The sequence below is a fragment of the Engystomops pustulosus genome, chromosome 1, assembly GCF_040894005.1.
Source record: "Engystomops pustulosus chromosome 1, aEngPut4.maternal, whole genome shotgun sequence".
Classification (NCBI taxonomy): domain Eukaryota; kingdom Metazoa; phylum Chordata; class Amphibia; order Anura; family Leptodactylidae; genus Engystomops; species Engystomops pustulosus.
The window spans coordinates 226,496,079-226,522,297 of NC_092411.1; the positions used below are offsets into that span (position 1 = coordinate 226,496,079).

The 26,219-nt window shown below is 40.1% G+C and overlaps 1 protein-coding gene across 2 annotated transcripts; it reads left to right on the forward strand.

Moving 5' to 3' along the window:
- The first annotated feature begins 4,241 nt into the window (after positions 1-4,241).
- MFAP3L (microfibril associated protein 3 like) lies at positions 4,242-26,158 on the forward strand. Of its 2 annotated transcripts, none has more exons than XM_072119884.1 (3): positions 4,242-4,506; positions 20,313-20,650; positions 24,151-26,158. In XM_072119884.1, exons 2-3 carry the CDS (start codon positions 20,326-20,328, stop codon positions 24,981-24,983), a joined length of 1,158 nt encoding a protein of 385 aa, XP_071975985.1. In that variant the 5' UTR covers positions 4,242-4,506; positions 20,313-20,325; the 3' UTR covers positions 24,984-26,158. The 2 variants fall into 2 exon arrangements, with proteins under 2 accessions (XP_071975985.1, XP_071975994.1); XM_072119893.1 differs by lacking the exon at positions 4,242-4,506 and adding an exon at positions 19,100-19,201.
- Positions 26,159-26,219: the final 61 nt, after the last annotated feature.

The window sequence follows — 26,219 nt, forward strand, 5'->3', positions numbered from 1 at the left end:
GTTCAGTAATATGAAGGAATGTAAGCTTCACTGTTATTGCTGCCATAGTCAAGGCTAAATACTAGTTTAGCATCAATTAAACACATAGGAGAATATGCCTTCTCTTTACTACACAATAGGAATTAAGTGACAAATTGCTCTTTTAATAGCTTGAATTATTATCTTCTGTCAAATTTGGAATGATAGGATTAATAGCCGATGCCATCAATTAATGAGTCATGGGATATCAAACTCTTGGCTTTGAAAGATTCCTTTTATGGCAATACAAAAAAGGACCAAATGAGGTTTTATTTTGCAAACATATTGCTATGATTCTATTCTCTCAAGGATTATAACCTTGTGTGGTGGAAAAAATAGGAAAATCTCTGACATTCCTCCATTAAAGACCAGGATGGGCAATAAATCCATCTTTCCCGAAACCAGCAATCCTATCGTAAAAATTAATTGTGTGTGCATATGATTCTCTCCATCCATTAACAAGGTCAGCGAGAGGTAATGCCCTCTGGCTCGTAGGTCACAGTTAGAAAGACCCCTCTTGCTATTACACATCAAAAGGAATAGATGGCATAATTCATATTTCTACCACATACATTTCCATAATAATTCCATGAATCTCTCTGTGGTTAATGTGTCAAAGGCCAAGGGATAATAGACAACAAGAAAATAACTCTCAAAATATTCATATGGTTATCTTCATGATGTATGCGTGGTGAACATCAAGAGAAAAGATGGAAGTAAGGCTAAGTCTGTAGGAAGCCTGCATAGCAAGATATCAGCATATTAAGACTCTATATATACGGTATACAGTGGATCATAAACCCTAAGTAATTAAAAAGGCAATTACCAGATTCCAAGCCTTCTTTGTGTCACCACAGGCAGGGGGGCTGGGGGATGTTAGAATCATATTTAGGTATGAGGATTGAGGATAAGAAATGGCCATTCTTTTGGGGATACCTCGCGGATGGATTGATCATGTATTTCTGTTTCCCCAGGCAAAGGAACAACTGTAGAGTATAAAAACTTTTGCTAATTCTGCACTAAGCAAAAATAAGCAGTTAGCTATCTGCAGGTGTTTAGCTACTAGCAGAAGCATATTTAGGCCGTTTCTTATTATCTGAGATAACAAACAATCTGTATTAAACTCTTCCCGGGCATTCAAATATGTCCTGGAATGATTGGTATTCCAATTTGCCTGATTGACCTCTTCTTGAGGTTCTGGGTCTGTAGGAACTACCTCTGGCCGAAGAGGAACCTCTTGCTTTGATGGACTCCTTTCTATACAGTCCTTGGTCCCTGTATGACCGCGTTGCATGAAAGGGTTGTTTAAAATAATGGGATGGCTTCTTAAAATCGGAAAAAGATTTCCTAGCCCTTTATCTCACTATGATTTCCGCTATGATTAAGTCTAACCTCCCCGCAGCTGTGAGCCATTTTGCCGTCTCGAGGCCGCCCTCCTGTTTTACTTTGGACAGCATTAATAGCAAAGGACCAACCGTGTCTGAGATTTTAAAGTGAAATACAATCCAGACTATCTGGAGTATTAGAGCAATGGACAAAAGAACTGGTTCTTTATCTGGCACAATAAGTGCAAGTCAGGAAGACATTATGATTGCGCAACACTAGATCATCTTCCTTAACTAGTGTGGTCCTGAAAGCCAGACTCGGACACTGGTTATATAGTTTATTGGGAGGGGATTTTCCTACTTGCCCCATTCTGGTCATCTGTATTTCACTGTGTTTCCCCTCTCAGAAGACGTAGCGGACCTAGTGACTGTCTCTGACTCCCAATCTACCTCTTCTGGGAGTTCTCCCTCTGGAGACATACACTCACCGGCCACTTTATTAGGTACACCTGTCCAACTGCTCGTTAACACTTAATTTCTAATCAGCCAATCACATGGCGGCAACTCAGTGCATTTAGGCATATAGACATGGTCAAGACAATCTCCTGGAGTTCAAACCGAGCATCAGTATGGGGAAGAAAGGTGATTTGAGTGCCTTTGAACGTGGCATGGTTGTTGGTGCCAGAAGGGTTGGTCTGAGTATTTCAGAAACTGCTGATCTACTGGGATTTTCACGCACAACCATCTCTAGGGTTTACAGAGAAAGGTCCGAAAAAGAAAAAACATCCAGTGAGCGGCAGTTCTGTGGGCGGAAATGCCTTGTTGATGCCAGAGGTCAGAGGAGAATGGGCAGACTGGTTTGAGCTGATAGAAAGGCAACAGTGACTCAAATCGCCACCCGTTACAACCAAGGTAGGCAGAAGAGCATCTCTGAACGCACAGTACGTCGAACTTTGAGGCAGATGGGCTACAGCAGCAGAAGACCACACCTGGTGCAACTCCTTTCAGCTAAGAACAGGAAACTGAGGCTACAATATGCACAAGCTCATCGAAATTGGGCAGTAGAAGATTGGAAAAACGTTGCCTGGTCTGATGAGTCTCGATTTCTGTTGCGACATTCGGATGGTAGGGTCAGAATTTGGCGTCAACAACATGAAAGCATGGATCCATCCTGCCTTGTATCAACGGTTTGGGCTGGTGGTGTCATGGTGTGGGGAATATTTTCTTGGCACTCTTTGGGCCCCTTGGTACCAATTGAGCATCGTTGCAACGCCACAGCCTACCTGAGTATTGTTGCTGACCATGTCCATCCCTTTATGAGCACAATGTACCCAACATCTGATGGCTACTTTCAGCAGGATAATGCGCCATGTCATAAAGCTGGAGCCATCTCAGACTGGTTTCTTGAACATGACAATGAGTTCACTGTACTCAAATGGCCTCCACAGTCACCAGATCTCAATCCAATAGGGCATCTTTGGGATGTGGTGGAACGGGAAATTCGTATCATGGATGTGCAGACGACAAATCTGTGGCAACTGTGTGATGCCATCATGTCAATATGGACCAAAATCTCGGAGGAATGCATCCAGCACCTTGTTGAATCTATGCCACGAAGAATTGAGGCAGTTCTGAAGGCAAAAGGGGGTCCAACCCATTACTAGCATGGTGTACCTAATAAAGTGGCCGGTGAGTGCATATATGTGAAGTGAACACTTCATGGAACTTGTAGTTTGTTATATCGCTCGAACAAGCCGAACTACCAGGAGCTACAGGTTTATTTAGGTTATAAAAGATGGCGTTTGTTCCAGCCTCAGGGTCTTACTGGAAGGTGCCTGAATGATCACCTTCTTTTTGATACGTTTTTGTTTGACTACTTCTTCCTCTGACATAGAGGGAGAAGTGTAAATCTCCCTCAGCCTATTTTTTGTTGCATTCGGTGAAAGAATTGCCGTAACTAGTAAGCAAGCATCATAGCCGCCATGCACGCTTGGGACGCATCACGTGACTGCAACAGCAACAAAGTGCCGTGGCGGCCACTTTTAGCCTGCAGGTGGAGTTTACATGCTGAAGAGCATGTCCTCTCTTTCCCCGTGCATGGCCATGCATCTCTATGGAGAGGGGTCACCCGTCCATGTGAATGTTGCCTTAGGAGTACAGAGCTGTGTAACGTGTCATTTTTGTGTGGATTGAGGTGATGCCTCCAGTGCTAGGATTTTGGGGACTGGACATTCTTTTCATCAGTTGTCATTAAACCGGTGGGGAATTCAGGAGCGACTACAGCATGGGCCCGTTCCTGGTAGCGGTTATACCACAGGGCTACCATGCGCCAATATTCGATTTAGGCCCCAAAAGTCATCCAACTACATCCAGAAAACCTGAAGAGGCGCGGATACGCATCATATGGCCAATATAACACAACTAATGGCTTCCCACATGAAGAATGCATGTGGCTGCTGAAGCAACACTTGGGCTCCATGAATAAGGCTGAGCCCAGCCTGGCATTCCGTTCCCTATGGCTTATTATTACGGATTCCCTGTGTGATAAATGGCGCATAAGAACAATCACTCGGCTCCTCATGACGAATCCGTCCCCGCGCTGCACCCCCGGACGACCGCCCGCACTACGTTACCACAGAGACGCCGCTAGAACTGCACAAAAAGTCACTCAGCGCCGGTATCAGTCATCAACGCATGCGCCTTTACGCTCGCTCTGCAGTCTATGCAATTAAAGACGGAGTGGGCGTAGCTTAATAGCGTGGGCGCGGAATACTCCTATGGGTGGGGGTAATATTCAAATGACCGCACTCTGTAATCCCGGTCTCTGACAGTATATGGCATAGATCTGGCAGCGAGAAGGGCGGGCTTCTTCTGGAGCGTGCGGAGGGCGGGGTAATGTGGTCTATATGTCCTTGCGATAGGTCAATTGGCCGTGTAAAGTGCGACCTAGGCTGATTGCTGATTGGTCAGCTTGTACGAGTACTTTACAAAGTAATGGGAGTGTTTATAATGTAGAGTAAGGGCGTGGAATGAAGGGAGTGGGTGTGTCTGGAGCTTTGGGGGGCGGGGTCTAGTGTCAGCAGCTGTGGAGGAGGCGCAGTGTCCTGAACGGAACGCAGCGTTGAGCCGGGACCCGAAGCTGAGTGAGGAGCCCGACACACAGGTGAGAGGGTGCCGCCTCTGCAGTGTAGTTGCCCCGGGCGGGTAGTTGTCACGTTCAGGGGCTTGACTTGTAGCCGCAGCTGTAGTTCTCGCTCCTTATCTGTAGTTATGACCTGTCTGGCTGTTATCTGTGCGGCCCCTTTAATCGTGTCACCTCTGGGTGTCTTATCTGTCCTGCCTGTGATAGGACTATCTCACCTGGCAGCTGGGGCTCTGCACGGGAGCTGTCATACTGATGGCTGCTGTCACCAGTGATCAATATGTGATGTATCACACGAGCAAGTTACTGCTGCACCTGATCACACATGGTCTACAGTTCAATCATTTAAAAATGGAGTTTCATCATAAAAAGTTGATTTAGGTGGTTGTCCGGTTTCTGCACAGTGTTACCTGGCATCTTCTAGCTTTAGAATTTAGCACATCCCAAAAGTGGTGCCAGTCTTTTATTACTGTGGCGCACGCCACGCCGTAGAGGTCATAACTGTGTCAAGTTTTGCCTGATTTATCACTGGAAAGTGCCTTTGATTTTGTTGCAAAATCCTTTGTTATATAAGGTCTAATAGGGAAATTGCTTATATCAGATTTGAGCGATATCCACTGTGATGGCGTCTTGTGACTATCACATCGCTGTTAGATAAATGTGTTCTACATTTTTTACATGTTTCCTCCCTTATGTCACCTGTCTAGTGATGCCCATCATTGGTGCGATTTTGTGCTGTATTTGTAAATGCCATTCAGTCCCAAGTTAGGAAACCACATGCACAGCGCTGTCTAATCCTGATACACCATGTGCATTCTTTATACATGTACTTTATACATGTACTTTGCTAAAGCGAACCTGTCATTTCTAGATGGTGACAGATCCTGATAGCTGCAGCAGCCTGTTCTTCCGTCTTCTAGTGTGTTCTTCCTCTGCTCCACATCACAGCCTCAAGGATGAGTGTGGAGAAGAGGAGACTGAGACTTAGCCTGCATCTGCAACCCCTCCCCCTTCCCCTGGGACTCACCACACATTGCTGGCAGGGAGCCAGGTAATGTGACATTAAGTTTTATAAAGTACTAAATGCTGACACAGGCATTTTTAAAATCGGCATAGCATTAGCTATTGACCCTGTGACCCTGTCACCAGCTAAAAATTATATTCCTGGTAACAAGTTTACATAAAATTTTTAAAACTTACAGTTTTAGAAGTTTTTCATATACAAGTTGACCTGTAGGGTAGCTCCGATGCAACCCACAATTGCCTCCCACAAAATGCTTTTTTTCATAAGGAACTTTTAGCCTATTTGTTAAAACTAGATGCTATGTTGTATGTTTCCATGGTCCTCTAGAACAACCCCTAATAGCTTTCAGGTTTAGGAAATAATTGGGCTTTATACCATACTAGAAAATTTTAAGCTATTCGATACCGCTCTAACAGCACCTTGATAGGGCTTTCTGTATCTACCCTGTATCTAAGGGACATCATGTATTCTGTGTGCTTTAGTAAATGATGCTTGGCTGCTTTTTACTACGGTATTCTATAGTTTTCTCCTTGTTTTGTAGTCATTTAGTCCTGACATGATGGGACCTTACCTACTTTACTGAGCAGGTTTTCTTGTGTGATGTGGTTTGTTTTCGGAGACCTAATAAAATATTTACCATACTGTAAAAAAATATATGTAGTAACTTAAAGGGGTACTCCATATGTGTACATCAATTTCCTAATAATAATTTTTACATAGCGCCATCAAATTCCGATTCTCATCAATTACAGATTCTGGGAAACATGTACAAATACATTTGTGATGTTTCTTTAATCATTGGAAAGGGTGCATACATTTATGAACAACCAAATTAAAAGCATAGAGCATTGATTCCTTTAGAGGCTCTCAGGTGTTCATTGTACACATTTTGACATCAGTTGGTGCTGTTTCTGTAGCCCAAAGGACAATGTTACTTTTTCTTCAACTTTATTTGTGCATATACTTGTATGCAACAAGCCTGCATGAGTGATTGCTTCTTGTGTTTGTTAAGGATATCGGTATCATGGAAACAAAGCTGTGTAATTCAAGGAATGTGTGCAGGTTGTACAACTGTCATTTGTCAATTTCCAAGTAAATATTGTACAGGAGATACAAGAAACATACTAGTGTATTTGATTATTGTTAAAGAATAGTACTTCCAGAGAGGGAAGATGGCAATATATTCAGGAAATGAATCACACAGACACCACAAGGCTATGATAATGTAGAACTGTTTAATGGGCCAATTCACAAGACCATTAAAAAGTAGAACATGTCGTAGTTGGAACAGTTTCTCTGGCTCCCTCATAGGGGTGCAATGTTCCCCTCTGGATACCACTGGATGTATCGGGAGGCGTGGGGTGCAGGTTGCCACTCCCTTCATGCCACTCCATGCTCACTTGTCATAAAGGGTGAAATAGGCACAGTTCCTGATATAATTTAGGTCTTCTATGTCAGATTTTGGGCCTGCAAACCAGGAGAAGTCTGGTTCATAGAGATTAGAAGTGTCTGAGAGCCACACTGTTCTGGTTGATCATGGAAACCCATCAATGTTCAGCTTTTATTTCCCTACAGCAGTTTAAATAAATGACAGCTAAGCTCTTACTTATTTTCCCCTATGACTATAGTTTTGAGGATCAGTGAAAATTGGATGCCTTAAGGATGCAAGGGTGAAAATGTTCCTATTTCACGGTCAAGAAGCATCTTTATCGTGTGATTATAGCCTTAGAGTCCACAAGAATGTTTGTTCTGCCCAACTTGCTGTATATGTTTGGAATTTACCATACAAAACTTCAAACTACTGAACTAATGTGCCTAATTTAGTTCTAAGTATGGTCCGTTAAATGCTGTTGTTGGAACATCTCACTTATGGGTTTAGGTCTAGCTGTACACAATGCAGAATAGGTGCAGAATTTACACAGCCGTGTCAGAAAGCAGACAAAGCAGCAATAAGTTGACATGCTGCGGAATTAGTTTTCTCCTGCAGACTTTCTATGTAGCTATACATCTGATTTACTACACTGATACTGCTCAAGTGGGCCTTCAATCCAGATATTCTAGCATTACTACCATTTATTGATTATACAGAGGTAGATACTGGTTCTAATCAGCACATCTTATTAAGAATTGCCATATATACAGCTCATACCAGGGCTGTGTAGTCAGTAAGTCAAACCTCAGACTCCGACTCCTCAATTTCCCTAACTCAGAATCTGACTCCCACAAAGCTGAGGCATGTTTAAGTGATAATAATAATGCTTTTTATCACCTAGTTGCCAGGGGGATAAAACTACTCTATCTGTCCCCCCCCCCCCAATCCTGACCCAGAACCACTGCCCCCTTTGCCCCCCTGGTAGCTACTCCTCTTGTGAGGACTCTTCCTTTTTTTTTCACTCCACTCCTGGTTTGGACATCAAAAATTGCATCTGAAAACCAGAACATGTGGTTGCAGCCGGGGTGTGCAAAGCTGGAAGCAGCCAGTGCGCTTGTACCTGCTTGTCATTAGTTGCTTCTTTTACAACAGCTGGATTGCTTTATAGCTTCTATCCAGTCAGTTTCATGTTTGCACAAGTTTGGTGTTTGAAGATTCCCTGGCACACATTCTTCAGGAATGTGAATGAAGCCGTAACAAGCCGACTCACAGGGTTTTATGTCAAAGAGCAATACTTGCTGTACATCAGATATTCTACATGTGTAATGAAAACCTATGTGCATTCCACAAAGAGGTTGTTTTATTAAATTAATGCAAAGATGCTTCTGCTGAGGACAAACTCTGGAAGTACTGATTTTACAAAAAAGCATGCCCACTCGGCCCATGTCCTATTTTTTACCCGTGTATGGAGCGGTATGGTGCCGCATGTGTACGGCCGCAAGTTTGCACTGTTTGAATGCGGCCTTACACATATGCACCTCTTAGGCCCCTTCCACACTTGCGTTGCAGATCACGTCAGAGTTTGATCAGGGTGCGATCAGTGTTTGGTCAGTGAAAAACGCACATTTTGCATCAGAGTGCAATCAGTTTTCAGTCAGTTTGTTCAGTGTCTCAGTTTTTCAAGCGCGTTTTTGATGCAATTTCAATGCGTTTTTCACGCGCAGAAAATGCGCGTGAAATGGACTCAGGACTGAGCTCTATCTTTTCTATGGCAATTGATGCGTGAAAAACGCATTGCACTTGCAAGTGTCTCAGAGTGCAATGCGTTTTTGATGCGTCTCCATAGACTTGTATGGTGCGTTTTTCACGCGCGTGACTTGCAAAAGTAGAGCATGTCGAGATTTAAACGCGCGTTAAAATTAAAAAACGAAAAAAAATGCAAGTCTGAAAAGACCCATTGATTACAATGGGTCAGAGTGCAATGCAAGTTCTGCACGTCAAAAGCACGCGCAGAAAACGCGTGTGAAAAACGCAAGTGTGAAAGGGGCCTTAGATTTTTCCATGCTTTATTATATTTAACAAGCCTGTAAAAAACCTGTAAGCCTGTTAAGCCGTGGCACTACCTGTCACTCTGTTTGTATACAGGGTGCCGTCCTGACCACAGCCTGAGACGAATGCTGTACCGGGCACACAGCAGTAGTCTTGATGGCACCGTATACAACCATTGGCCGGCAAGGACAGGCACTGGCGCACCTTAGAGGATGGAGGGGGGGGACTATAGGTTTTTCCTATTTTACCTTTTAAGCCCCCCAGTCATATAAAATACATTTTGAACTTCTGTAAAAAAAAAATTAAAACATGTTTCTTATGTCCCTTTAAGGCATTATATAATGTGGCATTATATAATATTTTACTTTGCCTTTTAATCAGTGACGGATAACAAATCCCAACAAAGGTTCTGTTGAGCAGGGTACACCATGTGCTGCCTTTCAGGTTTCATGGATATATTCCATGCAAATGCTATTTTCCTGTGTCTGTGAGGATACTTAGGAAAAGTCATTAGTGTCTAGCATGTGGAAATCTGCCTTATGAAAGCTCTTCTATGTGTTGTCCTATTTCAGTCAGCCCACAATCTCTGAATAATGCTGAAACCTATAGAGTAGTAGGAATAGGGCTGTACAATATTTTCCTAAAAGTAAACTCTCAATTTTCTCAAACTAACCCCCCCCCCCCCTTGCTAATTAACATTTTTATTTTTACAAATCTATAGCTCTTTGCTGTATGTAAAAGAAACAGGACATTTACTACTACTGGATTGGAGGGGCTTCATGCTCCATGTAAAGAAGACCAAGTGATGCTGCAAAGTGTTTTTTTTTTTCTCTTTTCTTTTTTTTTTTTTTGTGAAGGAATAGTGGAGGCAGATGGGTTTCCCTGATCCCTTTCAGTCCTATCCTAGTCCTTCACAACCCTCTTTGTCTCTTAATGCACCATATACAAGTTCACGGTTCTGCAGCCCCCTCCCCTAGCCCCTTGATGCTCACCCAGGCCGCATCATACACTAAATTTAAATATTTAAGTACTGGATTCTGCTCCTCCTTCCATATTATGGCAGCTGCTAGGCGGGTCACTCAATAGATCCTGTATGTACAGACTATGCAAAGTTATAGGAAAACAAGACTGGAGTGATACTTGTTGCACACCACAGTGTTCTGGGCTATAGTTGGCTATAGTATTTGTAAGAAAAATATCTGAATCCTACAGAGAGAAATTACAATGGAATGCATTTGTACATCTCTGTTTTGTATCCATTTTTGATTCTAAATACTGACTAGAATACTGTTTTGTGAAACTTATTTAAAGGACATCTGCCATCAGATTACGTACCTCCCCGTCCCGTCCCCATGTGTCCCAAGCTTCATTTCTTATATCTTTGTAAGACGGCTGGCATTATATTACAGTGGAACCTGATTGTGCCCTACACAGGCTAATTTGCATATCTTATAAGCTTATTTTTTAAAGAAAGGAGGCCATGCAAAGATATAAGAAATTAAGCTTGGAACATATGGGGATGGGGAGGTAATCTGATGGTAGATGTCCTTTAATGCACATGATACAGAATGACTGCAGAATTTGTCACCTATGGCAGAAAATCTTGTGGTTCTAAGCCATGTTTTCGCTGCGGTAGGGGGTATAACATCTATGGTTAGTGTTACATCTATCTGTATTGTGTGTGTAAGGTTTTTCCTATATAAATGGACATGTGAAAATGTGTGAGAATTAAACTTGAAGTGTGTCCAAATTTTTCGACTGGTAAAGTATATAAATAAAATATAAAGCCTTTTAAATTGGAATTTATGGCCTGCATGGTCACCTGTTGTCTCATGCCACATGATCACAGGGTCTTATTTCTATAAGGTCACTGTGAATGACAACTCAACATTTTCTGCAGCATCAAAGGACACTGTAGTTTACCCAACAGGGAAAGCACTGAATTTAATAGCTTTGTCTATAACAGTGATGGCAAACCTTAAAGAGGTCGAGTGCCCAAACTGCAACCCGAAACCTGCATCTTTTTTGCAAAGTGCCAACACAGCAATTCAAGCAGTAACTTATTGTAATCTTCTTGCTCCATGCTATACCACAGCTTTCAATGCCCCTGAGGGCACCAATATCTTTGTAAGAAGGAAAATACATTTGGATTGCCATTGGAGCTACCCTTGACAGCCCCCTGTACAGGAAGATTCAGGGGTCGCACAGAAGGAGCTCCAATGATAACCTGACCCTGTCCACACCTCCTCTTTCTTCCTGCAGGTAGCCCATAATGCTTCACATTAAAATAATGCTAAGCATGCCAAGTCCTGGGACTGCAGGAGGATCCCTGTTTATAAACTGCCATGGGACAACAGCCTGAGTGCCCACTGAAAGGGTTCTGAGTGCCACCTCTGGTACCTGTGCCATAGGTTTGCCACCACTGGTCTATAACGTTGAAATCCAGTGGCAATGAAAACAGGTCTTCACATGAACACGTTCCCAATATATTCAGTATTCGTTGTAGTTTTTAACATGTTTTAAGCAGGGCTTTCTTCTGAATTATCAGGTTTATGCTGGATTTGGTGTTGTTCTCAAAACCGCAGTAATTGTACTCTCAATTTTTTATTTGATGTGTCTTCTATTTTAATACCAGTAGGGGTTCTTAACGTGTAATAGCTTGTACCGTACTATAAATAATGGCAATGTGGTTCATAAATAAGCTGTAATTAAATGAGTTGTTTGTGTTACTTTATAAATTGGCCAGATTACTTTAGAAAAAAGCAAACTATGCCTCTAACATTGATAACTATGTCCAGTTTACCTGTGTATAGTGCAGAGTGTGCCAGATTGCGGATTCTGCATGAATCTGGCGACCCCTGCATTGCCCCGACGGAGTGCACCACTTTTTTTTTTTTGGTGTAGAAAAACTTTCGCCTTTTTAAGGCCTAATTGAATCAAACATGTTTATGGGCAAATACACATATTGCACCTTGCTAAATTAACCAAGGAGTGTACTTTCCAAAATGGTGCCACTTGTTGGGGTTCCCCTCTGTTTTGGTACCCCTAGGGCTCTCCAAATGCATCCTGACACATGTAAAGGATGTCTGTCAAATTTGGCTTCTAAAAGGCAAACTTCCCTCTTTCCCTTCTGAGCCCTACTTTGTACCCATACAACATTTCATATGTACATGTGGTGCAATTCTAGACTCAGAAGAAATAGTTTTAAACATTTTTGGGGGTTGTTTCATCTTTTATCCCTTATGGCCTACAAAAAATAAGGTTAAAAGTGACTTTTTTGTGGGCCTAATTGAATCAAACACCAGTAGGGTCAAATACACATTAAACCTTGCTAAATTCTCAAAGGAGTGTACTTTCCAAAATGGTGTCACTTGTTGAGGTTCCCCTCTGTTTTATACCACTAGGGCTCTCCAAATGCATCCTGACACTCGTAAAGAATTTCTGTCAAATTTGGCTTCTAAAAGGCAAATATCCCATTTTCCCTTTTGAGTCTTACTGCGTACAGATACAGATCTTATATGCACATGTGGGGCAATTATACACTCGGGAGAAATAGTTTTACACATTTTGGCGGGTTGTTTCATCTTTTATCCCTTATGACTTAAAAGAATTGGGGGTGAAAGTGACTTTTTTGAGAACATGTTCACATTTTTCCTTTTTGGGGCCTAATTGTATCAAACACCTGTAGGGGCTCTCCTCTGTTTTGGTACCACTAGGGCTCTCTAAATGCATCCTGACACATGAAAACCTTTTCAGCCATATTTGTCCTCCAAGAATGAAACAACGCTTTTACCCTTTCAAGTGCCCACCTGTGCCCGTACAGCAGGGTACAGTGACAAAATGGGTAATGGCATACTCGGGAGGAATTGCACTAAACGTTATAGAATGCATTTTCCATTTTAACACATTGTGAAGTTGCAAAATTTAGTGTTGAATGAATATATTGTTAGATAAAATTACATTTCTGCAATTTTACTTCCATATATATTTTTCACCCTCCTGAAACGCTCATAGAGTTAACAAACTTCTCAAAGGTTGTTTTGAGGGATGCTTCTATGTTTCTTCCTCCATGCCTTTGTTTGAGTTCACAAATCCTGGCATCCTGGTGGTATGTATTTTTTTTCCTGGATAGAAGACATGTTTATTTCTTACGTTGAGTAGCTAGATGTGTGCCAGCTTCCTGACATAAAAGGGCATTGCAGCTGCTAAGCTTAACATCACAGTCTGCGGGGAAAAAGTGAGCACTCAAGCAAATGACAGGGCTTGTCTCGCCTGAATAGAGGCAAAATGCGTGAAAATAGTTTACTAGTTTTTTGCATTTGCTGTATAAGCTGTCTGCTGTCCCTGGTTATCTCTCAGTCGACATACCAGTCCCTGGTTTTCTCCTTCTAATAGATCACTTTACAATGTTATTACAAGACACGTCATGTATTTAGTGTTATTGTCTAAGTTTCAGTAAAAATCTAAATAAATTAAGTGTTTTAAAAATGTAAATTCATGAGCATTTCCACCTGAATAAAGAAATCTTTGTAAAGTTAGATGAAAGCTATCTCCCGTAATTGTTTTCTTTTTTTTCACTCTTGATACATTATACAGTATACATCATCCCATGGCTTATTGTTCATGACCTGTACTGTATACAGTATCTTGTACATAAGCTAGCTGGGACAGACCAAGTTTTTTAAACAGAAAAATCCTTCTATCTTCCTCTGCTCTTATATAATAACCCTACTATTTATGTCATTGACATATTTCTGTTACATCATTACACACATTGCTTCCACTTTAAAATGAAATATGTATAAAAAGTTGGCAGCTTATTGCTTTGATCCCTTATGCACAATACATGCTCAGTCTGGAAAAGGCTTAAATCAAGTCTCACAAATGTTTTGTTCTTTTCTCAGTTCTTCCTGCCTGATGAAGGGACCTGTGTGCTGCTACAGAAACCTTGTGGCCGTAACCTGATGAAGCCATAGAGAGTAGTTAATCTGTTATGGATATACAAAGGCCTGACCTTCAGTAAATCAGCGTTCCATTGGAATCACTTGGTGAAGGTCATACAGGAGGGCCCTGCCAAGCTTGGGCACAACCTGCTGTATTTGTGGGCTATTTTTCTAATATTGCCTCATTGCTGTATTGGCATTTAGGTTGCCTGCCCCTGTGCGCTTGCATTATGTTTCTAAATGCAATGCTAGCTAAGCACGTGATCGAACAGTCAGGATTTAAAGGGACGGCCATGCACAGCCGACTGCTCCGCTCATCTTGGGGAGCGATAAGGAGTACGACAGTGGTACATCAGACCCCCCGTTCTCGTGATCAGTGTAGGTCTCATCATTGAGACTCTCGACGATCAGCAATTTAACTTGTTTTGTGGGAAAACCCCTTTTAACAGTCTCCCTTTAGGTAATTGAACAATTTTGTGCTTCATGAGTTCTATATTTCCCATACCAAGTATTAGATGTAGGGTGTATATGTACAGTTGCCAGATCACTCACGTTGGATTGCGACAAATCGCTGTCCTGTGTCTAGTGTAGGACAAAAGTGTCCATTCATATCCTCTCAAAGACTTGGAACAAAGAAGGGTTTCACTGAGTCTCTTAATTGTGGGAATACTCTTGTTTTCAAAGACAGGGTGGCCAGTGTGTTTACAAATGAGAAAACTCAAGGACATAGAAAGTCTCTCTGTGTGGGTTACTATGCATTTTTTTTTTGTGTGTTTACATTCATGGCCCTATATTATTGGGTAATTCTGTCTGAAAGTACTATGCTAGTTATGTAAGTTACTTATAATTTTAGATTTACCGGCAAGCCTAAGTTAAATATTCCAAACATCATAGTTGATATATTTCTTCTTTCTTTCTAAAACACTGGGGACAAAAACAGATCCGAAATGCAAATGTTAAAAAAATAATAATAATATATTGCTGCTGTATTTGCGGCAACATATTTACTGAAAACATAAATATTTAAATGATGCTATCATATTACACAGCTATTTACATATGATGAGACATATCCTAACAAAATAAGTTGTTACAGAATAATCACATATTCTAGGAGCTCACAATCTGAATTCTTTGGTTACTTTATTTATTACAGTACATCAATACTGTACAGTGCATTGCAATGTGGAATTATTTAAAGGCAATCAACCACTTTGTAATATGCATTTTTAACCATACATGTTGTAAAAACGTTTTATTGCCTAAAACCCCTCAGTTCCAACACTACACAAGATCAGAACCAGCATCCGTATACCTACAGCTGTCTCAAGGCATGTTTGGTTAAAAACGCATATAACAAAGTGATTGATTTCCTTCAAGACCTGTATATTGATATTATTTGAGTATTGTATGATGGTGGTATCTGTATAAAGCTATGCGCTCAGGTGTGGAACATAGTGGGTGAGAAAATATAATTGAGAGAAGCTGTTTCTCTTTTTTTCACTTCCCATGTTCAGTTTTTCAGATCCGGTTTTTGATGTCCAAACCAGGAGTGAACGTACCCTTACATGTGCGTCTGCAATTACAGAGAAAACAGCTGTAACTTTTTTTATTTGCTCAAAGTAATTTTTTTTAAATTTTTTACAGTGGTAGCATTGGCACAATGCTGTTTTATTGTACACATAATAGGGGGATTCTGAGATATTAACTCCTTAAGAACCCCTATGTCTTTAGGCTTCCTGAAAGTCATGCTTGATTATAAAGGGGCTGTTTTACAAGGTAGCAAAAGAGGCTTGGTTTTGCATGTTCCATCCTAGAAAATGTATTTGCATATTTCCCAGAATCTCCTAATGGAGTATCAATGGCTGTAAGTCTTCACACTCCTGAAAGGTAGCCTTAATTGTCTCTGTAAGGAGAACTCTTATTACCTGACCCTTTCCCTTTCTTCATTGCTGGAAGTGTAGGCAGCAGTGTTAAAATTTTCACAGCTGCTGGAATGGGTGGGCAGTATCACTGCAACATGTTATAATTATGGTCTCTGCCTCAGCGCAACCCTACAGCTTATTAATATGCTGCAACATGATACTGTATATGTTTAACTGCTGGGGCCTGCCAGACCACCCTTTATAGAATGTGAATTGTGTATGTACATGCTGTTTTTCGTTAATAACCATGGATTAACCCCAAATTCAAGCCCACAAGAAAATGGTGCAAATGCATTTTTTTATCAGTTTTGCTGCATTTGGAATTTTTTTCCCCGCTTCCCAGTACACGGGATGGAATATTAAATACCAACATTTTGAAGTGCAATTTGTTATGCAGAAAACAAGCTGTCACACAGCTCTGTACATGGAAAAATAAAAAAAGTTATAGATTTTTGAAGGTGGGGAGTGAAAAATGGAAATGAAAATACAAAAAAGGGCCAGGTCGTTAAGGGGTTAAACATAACCTTTTCACAGCTGCTTACACTTCCAGCAATGAAGAGAAACACAGCCAAACACACGGAACCTGTATAACGCATGCGTTTCTGGAATGCATTTAAAAACACTTCATAAACGCCACATGTGACCACTTAACAGTAACCTGACGTGTTATGTCGTCAAGAAGTGAAATATTGATTGTGTTCATACAATACGTCATCCATATTAGATGAGTGGCTGTCTGACACCTTGTGCCCCCATTTATTAGCTGCTAGTACACACCCAGGACCGCTGCTATTTCCTGCCTTATCACCATGTGGCCTCATTCCAGTACAGTCCCATTCAAGTGGAAGAAGCTCAACAATACCAAGCACAACACTTGTACTAGTCTTACAAGCTGTCCTCGCAATTTAGCCAAGGTATAGCACCCACTAACTTTCTCTTACCTAGTCAAGGGTATACACATTACAGTAAAAATGGAGCAAGCTGGATCATACTGAAGCCAGCTTAATATTGTTTTTTTCGGAGCCAAATAATAGAATCGATTTAAAAAAAAAAAACCTTCAAATTCGATCACTAGGTATTGTCACATGGCTTTTGGCTCCTGTACTGTATTACAGTATCTAATAGATGCTGATGTCAGGATCTCTTCTAATCCAGGTTTCTGACTACATGTCAGTGTTTCCTCTCTCCTCTTTGTGTTTTTGCAGCATAGGGAACGTCTGCTGGGAGGATGTGTACATAATTGGTACTTGCATAAAACACACGACACACCAAGCAATTTACTCATTTCTGCTGCCTGGTTACAATCTTGTCAGATCTTTTACAAGGCAGGGTGTTGGCGCGGGTGATGTGCGTGCACAGGTGGTGAGGAGACGGGCCATTTTATACAATTACAGAATTATACACTGAATGAACATGCTGCTGCACGAGTTGGCACATCTTTGTTGCTTGCTTCCAGCATTTGGAAATTGTAAATGAATCTATCTCCTAGGACTAATATAATTGAATAATTGAATACAGCTTCAGTTGAATTCAGGTTTCTGCTTGCCAGTTTGGTTTAGTAACTTGGCTCTGAAAATGTCCTTCTGGGGTTAGGGCTTTGAGCTCAAATGTTATAATGATGAGCCAGTGGCCTGGTATCTTATTGCAAGGCTATGTTCTGCCTGACAGACTTCTAAAGAATGAATATGGGATTTCTTTCCTGGCACAAAATGGTCAGGTTTGGCAACCAAATATTTTTCTTATTTTCCCGATATGTGCTTATTCAGACAAGCATCTTTCATGTCTACTGTATTTGCTCTCTGTGATGTTAGCAGATGGCATAGTGACCTATTGCTTTTTGTGTGGCTCTTTCTATGCCTGTTAATTTTTTTTTCTAGTTTGCAAACCAGACTTCCATAGTAGTCAATGGGTCCACAAAAAATCCCACACCTAGGACAAAAATGACATCAATTTCTCAGTCAGATGATGCCCGTTTTTTTTTTTTTTGTTTGTTTTGTTTTGTTTTTTTTTTTTTATTTTCCCCATGTGATTTTTTTTCCAGATATCTATTCTTTTCTGCATGCTGATACAGATACTATAGTGACACAGCATGGACTGAAAATGGAACCTAGTGATGTTAAATTGGGAAACTTGCTATGAATACTGTTACTTGCACATGCATCTCGTATTGCCCTATAGTGTCAAATCTGAGTATCAGACTGTGTAGGTACAAACCCCTTCCACTAGGCAGTTGGTACGCTCGGTAATTAAAGCGGTGGTCTGGAGACTAAAAATCACGGCTGCTTTCTTCCAAAAGGTTCTTCTCTCCTGACCATGGGTAATGCGCAGTATTGCAGCTAAGCTCTATACAGCTGAGCAGCAATGCCAACGCGAACTAGGTGAAGGGTGGCACTGTTTTTGCAAGAAAGCAGCCATGTTTTTCAACCTTTGGACAAAGTTTTTATTTATTTATTTTTTTTTGTAAAATTTTATTTTTAAGAAATTTTTTTAAGGGGAACGGAAAAAAGAAGAGGGAAACGATGGGGAAATAATTTTGTATTTGTACAATTATTATTATCAGTTAAAAGAGGTGTCTATCATTCTATTTAAAGAACTTGGGTAAGTGGGGAAGGGAATAGGAATGGGGGTGGGGGGGACCAAGGTCCCTTAGGCAACTTGTTGTAGTTTTTTTAACTATATGAAAAGCTATGGGTTTGTATAAGAAAATCCAGTGAAGTACAGTATTTCAGTGTAAAAATGAGTCTGTGAACTCCTTATTAAACTGCTCCAAAGTCAACGAGACTATTTCATTTTTTTTTTTTTATTCTTAGTTGCGTAGTATATCAAATTTTCGCTAAATTGCTTATTGCTTTAGTTTTTCTGTGATTTTGAGAGTGTGATTCTAGCCATGCTCCAGCTATCGTGGTTTTGGCAGCTCCTAACAAGAGGGGTAAAAATATATTTTTATTAAACCCTTCTAGCTGATTTTACTTTCTGTGTTTTGCTTCCCTACTTTGAAAATCCATAAATTCTGATGCTAATAACCTTTTCATGCTTATGGAGCTGTGTGAGGTGTCATTTTTTGTTGGACAAGTTTTTATTAATCCCATTTTGGGGACTGTGAGATATTTTGATCACTTTTTACTCAATTTCTAGACTCACTAGGGTACGTTAAACCTATGGAGTCTGATCACTTATACAATATACTGCAACACTAAGGTATTGCAGTATATTGTAAATTTACTGGATCTATAAAAGAGCCTGCTAGAGGCATAGCAACCGGCCGACGCCCACTGATGTCACACAGGGCTCCAACCGGATCCAAGATGGCGTCAGTTATGCGACGCTGTCACTAAAGTGCCGCCATTGCTTTTGATGATGGCATTTAAGGGGTTAAAACCCGCAATCGGTGCCAACACCATTCGTGATTGTGAGCCACTGGTTTTAGCAGCATAATACATAGCCTAAGAGTTCACTCCATACACTCTTACTTACAGTTACTTTATGTGACAGAAAGGGGTTAAAGAGTCTTGGATCGTCCTGTAGGTTCCACAGGATGGATTTAATAAATGAGGGTCGGATTGTAGTAAAAAAAACCTTATTAAATATGTCTTGAACTGCGCTACATGAGTAAAAAATGTGTCATGTCACCCGTTGTCTTTGGACAACCAATCACTTTTCCGGAAGAGCAACGGTACAAGGCAGATTAATGTGTAACTTACGAGAAATTCAAGTATTTACTAAAACGGAAAGAGGTTCTCTGTAAGGAATTAGATAGATATAGATTATGTATGAGGTTTTATACTTTACAAGTTGTTAAAGTAGATGCAAGATCCCTATTTTAAGCCAAGGCTCCATTATTTTTAGTATCCACAGTAAGAGTGGTATGTTGGATCATCAAGCTAGTATGTTTGTTTTTATGTATTTTTGGCATTCCTTCCCTTGAAATCTTTTCCACAGTATTACTTGGCTCAGGAATAGATGTTAAATGTTGTTTACCATCTTATGGCAATAATTCTCACTGGCTTTTTTTATGTGCTCAGATCATGAACTGTCTTTTCTTGAAGGTTCATTTTTAAACAGGATTTTATGGTGGTTATTTGTTTTTACCCCACACTGAATGACTGGAAGGTGATGCAATAAAACATTTTTATATTCTTTCATATCCTATACCATAGAGGCATTGTGAACGTATATATACAGTAATGAGCAAAGTAAAGTACATCAGTATAGACTCTCTGGTTTTACATATAGGGACATATTATTAAAAAAAAAACAAGGAAATTGGGTTTCATTCTATCAACTCAGATTTAGTGCTGAAAAAGGGGCAATCTGCTAGTGTGCGTCTTTTTTTTCTAATTCATTTCTACAAAAAGTTTTGCCGCCTATCAGATTTGTTTATCTCTCATCTGTTAATGGAATACCTAGCAGACCACAACAATGGACCTGTACTTACCATTGCTTAAGATGTAAGGTACAGGTACAGCCTGTACCTTACATAAAATAATTTTTTTTTCTTTACTTTCCTATCATAGGTTTGACATCCTGATGGGGCATCCCCGCTCATGCCTTCCATGTCCGCTCAAAATTTCATTCAAGAAAATGAGAACCTCCAGCTTTTTCTGGTGCTCAGTATTACATGTCTTCCTCCTGGTTTCACGGACTACAGCAATAAACCCGGAGAAGACTAATAATCACACGACTAATGGATCAGAAGCAATTCTGGAGTCATTACCTGTCATCACATCTAGGGTAGATCACATTATTGTGAAAGAAGGGAACAGCGTGGTCATTCACTGCAATATTGCTGGTCATCCGTATCCTATTTTCCAATGGTATCATTCCAATGGACACCTAGCGGAAGATGAGAACGGTAAATTTACTATAAATAAATTGTTTAAAAAATACTCATATTGTTCTTTATTTCACTATTTACATTTGTAAAAGTGGTTTTCTTAATATTTTGTTATAGATTTAAGATTGTATCAGTATCTACTGTAATAAGTGAAATCTGCTGTGATTAATCTACTAAAAAATAGTTCTTGTTCTTAGTATACTATATTTACAATTCCTTTATCTTCTGCTAAGGCTCTACTGTCAGATTACAGCAGGCCATTCGCGTAGGAAATCTGTTGACTGGGTGATAGATTTCTTACCCAATTTCCCTATATACATACATGCATGGCTTGTCATAGGGAAAGAGGAGATACTTCTTATCTTCTCTGACATTTTCCACCTGGAGAGACCTTGGAGGATTTTGACACATTAGATGATCACCCAAAACCCACCAAAATCTGACCAAAAATCCTCTAATATGAATGGTCAGAACTAAGCAAGAACCAAATCACCGTCACGTTAGGTTACACCAATACATGTCTATGTTATTTAACCAACATTTATGATGGAGTCTGCAAGATGTTCCAAATTACACTTGTAAGTCAGTTACTTATGATGTGTGCAGTGTTATTAGTCTATTCAGGAGTTATTTGAAATCATGCAAAATTGCAAATAGTTACCAAAAAATGCTGTTTATTGCTAAATATACTGAAAGGTTCAGAATATACTGTACATTAATATGTGATAGATACAGTAATAGTATATTACCACCTGAATAAGAATGAAAGGGACTTCCAGTTTGAAAACCGTTGTATCTGCAGCAAGTGGATTTCCATCAGTCCTATTCACTTCCCGCTAATGAACTATAACACACAGAACCACATCATAAATACTGCGGATTATGAGTGGTTCTGTCTTACAGTAAGAATGAGCCTGATTATTTGGTCTATGAGAATATAGTTAAGTTATTACACCGTCCTTTATCAGTTAGAAATGGTAGTGTCTACAGAATACAACTTGCAGCACAGATATGAAGAAATTTAGCAATAAAATGGTATCTTATGAGACCTGAACTACAGGAAAATGTGTGTCTTTCACACTCAGCACTTTTTATGTATGTCATTCAGGTAAGAGCTGCAGGGATGGAGTAAGCGTTTCTCCTGGAGTGTCACTTTAACCCCTTAGGGACACGGCCTGAAAAAACTCTAGTGACCGGGTATTATGTTTTGGTCGTTTTGATATATAATATGTATAGTCTCGGGCAAACTGGGCAACTATGGCAATGTTTTTGTTCCCTTGATAAAATAAATATAAATATAAAACAAACCTGTTGGGTATCGCTGCATCCCAAAGCAAAAAACAAAAATGGAAACAGAAAAAGTCCATCAGTGAGAAGGGGTCTAAATAGTGGCTCTAGTTTCCACAGTAGCCCCACTGTTACCTAGACTAAACATTTAGATCAGCCTGATACTCCAGTGCTGGGTTATTTCCTGTTATTCATATAGTGCTGTAACTCAGGAAATTGGAACAGTAGTTCTGTTATCAGACCAAAGCAGGCTGCCACCATGTGCATGTGAATAGATAGCATATACTTTACTTAAAAGAAATTGTATGTCCAAGAAATTAGGTGCTTTAATAAAATTACAATATAAAAATTAGTATTCTTGAATGGCAGTATAAATTTTGTAGCGTGGAACTGCATACAGGGATGGTCTTTTCAAAGAGGTGATATTATAAATAATACTCTGGGCATTGTAGGGTTAAAGTAGCTTATTGTGATAGATATAGATTTTAACACCGTAGTCTTTCAGACAAACAGTGGGTATTATGTAGACACCAATCCCTGCAAAAGTAAATAGTATGCTCGGCAAACTTTTCCTAGGCTTTTTTTTTTTTTTTTTTTTTTTTGAGGAAAGCAATGCAAGTAATATAAGTGCTGGATCCATGACACTGTGGACACATGGGGCAAACTTATCTCAAGTAATACAGTGGGGGGATTTATCACCATGTTGTCTGGTTTCATGTGCTTCTTTTTGGACTGATTTGGCAAGCTCTGTGTAATCTGTGTGTGCTATATAAATAAAGGAATTATTGTTATTTGAGACTTTGTGTTGCAATTCAAACTTTTTTTTTTTTGTCTCATGGTGAGAAATCTGCCTCAGTGTATGGTTGGACTAGGTCGGGGAAGTAAGAGTTCTCCTAATGGAGTTTTTGCTAGTAAAGGGCGCTTTGCAGGCATGTGGAGACGTGCATTCACACATGTCATTTAACGTACGTGTTTCAAAACAGTGTATCAGCTGAAAAGAGATTTGTCTAATTAAATGACTGTTAACATTGCATTTACAAAAAGCAACCATTTACACGTGTGTTAACACGGGCGCTTTGTAAACACAAATGTTCAAAGCAAAGTAATTGGGCAAATCTATCTTCAGCTGATGCTTTGCGTTTTGAAACCCATAATAATTCTTTATTTTATATAGCGCACACAGATTATGCAGCGCTGCACAAAGCATGTCAAATTGGTTCCTGTGCCCATGGGTCTCACAATCTAAACAACCTACCAGTATGATTTGGAGTGTGGGAGGAAACTAGAGTACTCGGAGGAAACCCACGCAAACACGGAGAGAACATACAAACTCTTTGCAGATGTTGAACTGGGTGGGATTCGAACCCAAGAGCCCAGCACTACAAGTCAGAAGTGCTACTCACTCAGCCTCCTTGTAAATGCACCCCCATAGCCCCATAGAGGCCCCACCTGGGCATTCTGGGAATTGTGTAAAAATGCTTTTCAGGGTGGGATAAGGAAAACATTGCCTTTTAGCTTCCTTGAAAGGCATCTCTTCAACATTAAGACTATCCAGTCTTCTGCTGCACCAGATGCATCAGTGTCTGAAGCTAGATGTTAAATTTGTAGGTTATGCGCCTCCAACTTGGCTTTGTTTTAGTAATGCAGTTCTCTGTCAGGTCAACTGATATCTGCCAGCTTTGCCAACTTGTTATCGGGTGTTTCTTGTTATCAGACATTCTCAGTCACTGTTGATGGTCAGCTAAGAACAAATTCTTACACTACACAGACCTATTCCAATGTCTTATTCTAAGTATTTTGGAGTGTCTTCACACATGACATGACCATGACTAGTGCCTTGAATAAAAACATTCACTTTTGAGAAATTTTTTTTTCCAAGTTCTTAATTTTTTTTTTTCTACAAAAACATGTAATATATCACTTAAAAGTACATGGTCACGAGGTAAAATACAATCACATTAAAAACTGCTTAGATAAACTTTTTTAAACTTTGAAAAGCACCTTTTCAGGTGGATGATTATCGTATTACCTATGAGCCTTTTACGTGCTTGTGAAGGGTCACAACCTCATCAGGTGAGCAAGCCACCAAACACATTGTACTATACCCCTATGAGTGTAGCTACACAACACTATTGTGTCTTTCTCCTTTTGTTTTCGCTGCAATATATTGACACATGACCAGTTCTACAAGTGTTTTTTAAAGTATTTGTTCCTTTCATTTTGCTTTTCAGAAGGAAAATTATGGATGCTCGATAGTGGTCTTTTAAACATCACGAGTGTGTCATTTGAAGATAGAGGAAAGTATACTTGTGTTGCTACGAACTCCCATGGCACTGTGAATAATACGGTTACCCTGCGGGTGATTTTTACCTCCGGAGACATGGGTATCTACTACATGATAGTCTGTCTGGTTGCTTTTACCATTGTGATGGTGTTGAATATAACACGACTATGCATGATGAGCAGCCATCTTAAGAAGACTGAGAAAGCTATAAATGATTTCTTTAGGACTGAAGGGCCGGAAAAATTGCAAAAGGCTTTTGAAATTGCAAAGAGAATACCCATAATCACTTCTGCTAAGACACTAGAACTTGCCAAAGTTACACAGTTTAAAACAATGGAATTTGCCCGATATATTGAGGAACTGGCAAGAAGTGTGCCCTTGCCACCACTTATCATGAATTGCAGAACCATAATGGAAGAGATCATGGAAGTGGTTGGCTTGGAAGAACAAGGACATAGATTTGTAAGACAAGGACCTGTTGGTCAAGAAGTTTGTGATGTGGACGAGGTGTTCACCATTCCTAATGCTCTACAGCGTAGTGATTCTCCGACAGCCGATTCGGATGCCTCCTCTCTCCATGAACAACCTCGGCAAATTGCCATCACGGTCTCTGTACATCCACTGGCAAAGAAACAATGTCTAGAAACGGACTCTCAGGACAGTATACAGTCATGTGTGAAGGAAGATTTTACATCCAAAGCATGTACGGACGCTTCCGAACCAAGTGAACCTCCAACGAATAACATGACTACATGCATAATATACGAAAGCCATGTCTAGATAGAAATTCTATGCATATCACTCACTAGTACACGCAGAGCACCTTATAGATGAGATGTAAAGAATTATTGCCACTTAGCCTTACTAGAAGAACCCATCAGATCTTTTCATCGTCCTGAATCATTACGTGGCGTATTCTGCTGAACTTGCTCACTGAGTAGAGCTGTATGGCATTAAATGTACTGCTGGTACCTTTGGTTTTTCACTTGCACATTTATAGCCTAATCTAAAGAAACCTCTGTGTACTTCACAACTGAAACGTTAAGAGTAGAAGCTAATATATCAAATACGTATTTATTATTTTGTGGTTCATATTGTTACATGATTCATTCTTTACATCCTTCTGCCAATTGAAATGTGTCATGATATACTTGGGAGTTTGTATTTCAGATCTTAAGCGCATTACTAAAGAATGTGGAAAAAGACTGGGTATATTCCTGTCTAATGGTGTCTCACCTTCCACAAATAATGGAACTAGCCATGCATTAGAAAGCCCATGGGCCGTGTCACTAGACAATCTTCAGTGCTGCTCTGTCTTCAAGTGAAAGATCAATATACTGTGTCCTTCTAAACAGTTTAGTGGCTTAAAAGGGTCAGGTTAAATGATTGTCTTTTTGCCAAAAATAAAGTAAGCACTTTTCTCTATTGGCCAAGCACTGCCCTGAATTGAAAGCCTGTGTAATAGAAAACACTGCGGGATGAGCATACCAAAGAGCCAGGATTACATAGTTCCTTCCTAATTTCATCTACTGTACTCTAAGCATTAATGATTATATTCCTTGACACACCCTGGGAACTGTGCGGAGCTGCCCAAGTATAGTCCAGTTTGCTGTCAGACAGGATCTGTCATCTCTATAGGGAATGACGTGTTCCATTAAAAGCAGTGACCTAAAATATAAAGTATGTTTCATAATGTATATATTTTCCTGTGTGTTTCTACAAAACTCAAATGTTCTAGAGGTGATGTGTAGCAAAATTCTGTCCCAAACTCCATCAAACATAAAAAAAATACTGGTCATAGAAACAAAGGGTATATATGATTTAAGAAACAGTGCTCAGTTAATACTCAGGTTGTTCAAGGTATTGCAGCTTAGCCCCTGCTGATATAAATGTGAGTTCCAATACCAGACCTAGAATGTTGTGGTGCTGTTCTGCGGAAAAAAGTATTGATGCTTATTTTCATCCATTGCACCTCCCAGAAAAAAATGCCAAAGCAATTGCTTCTAGATATACTAA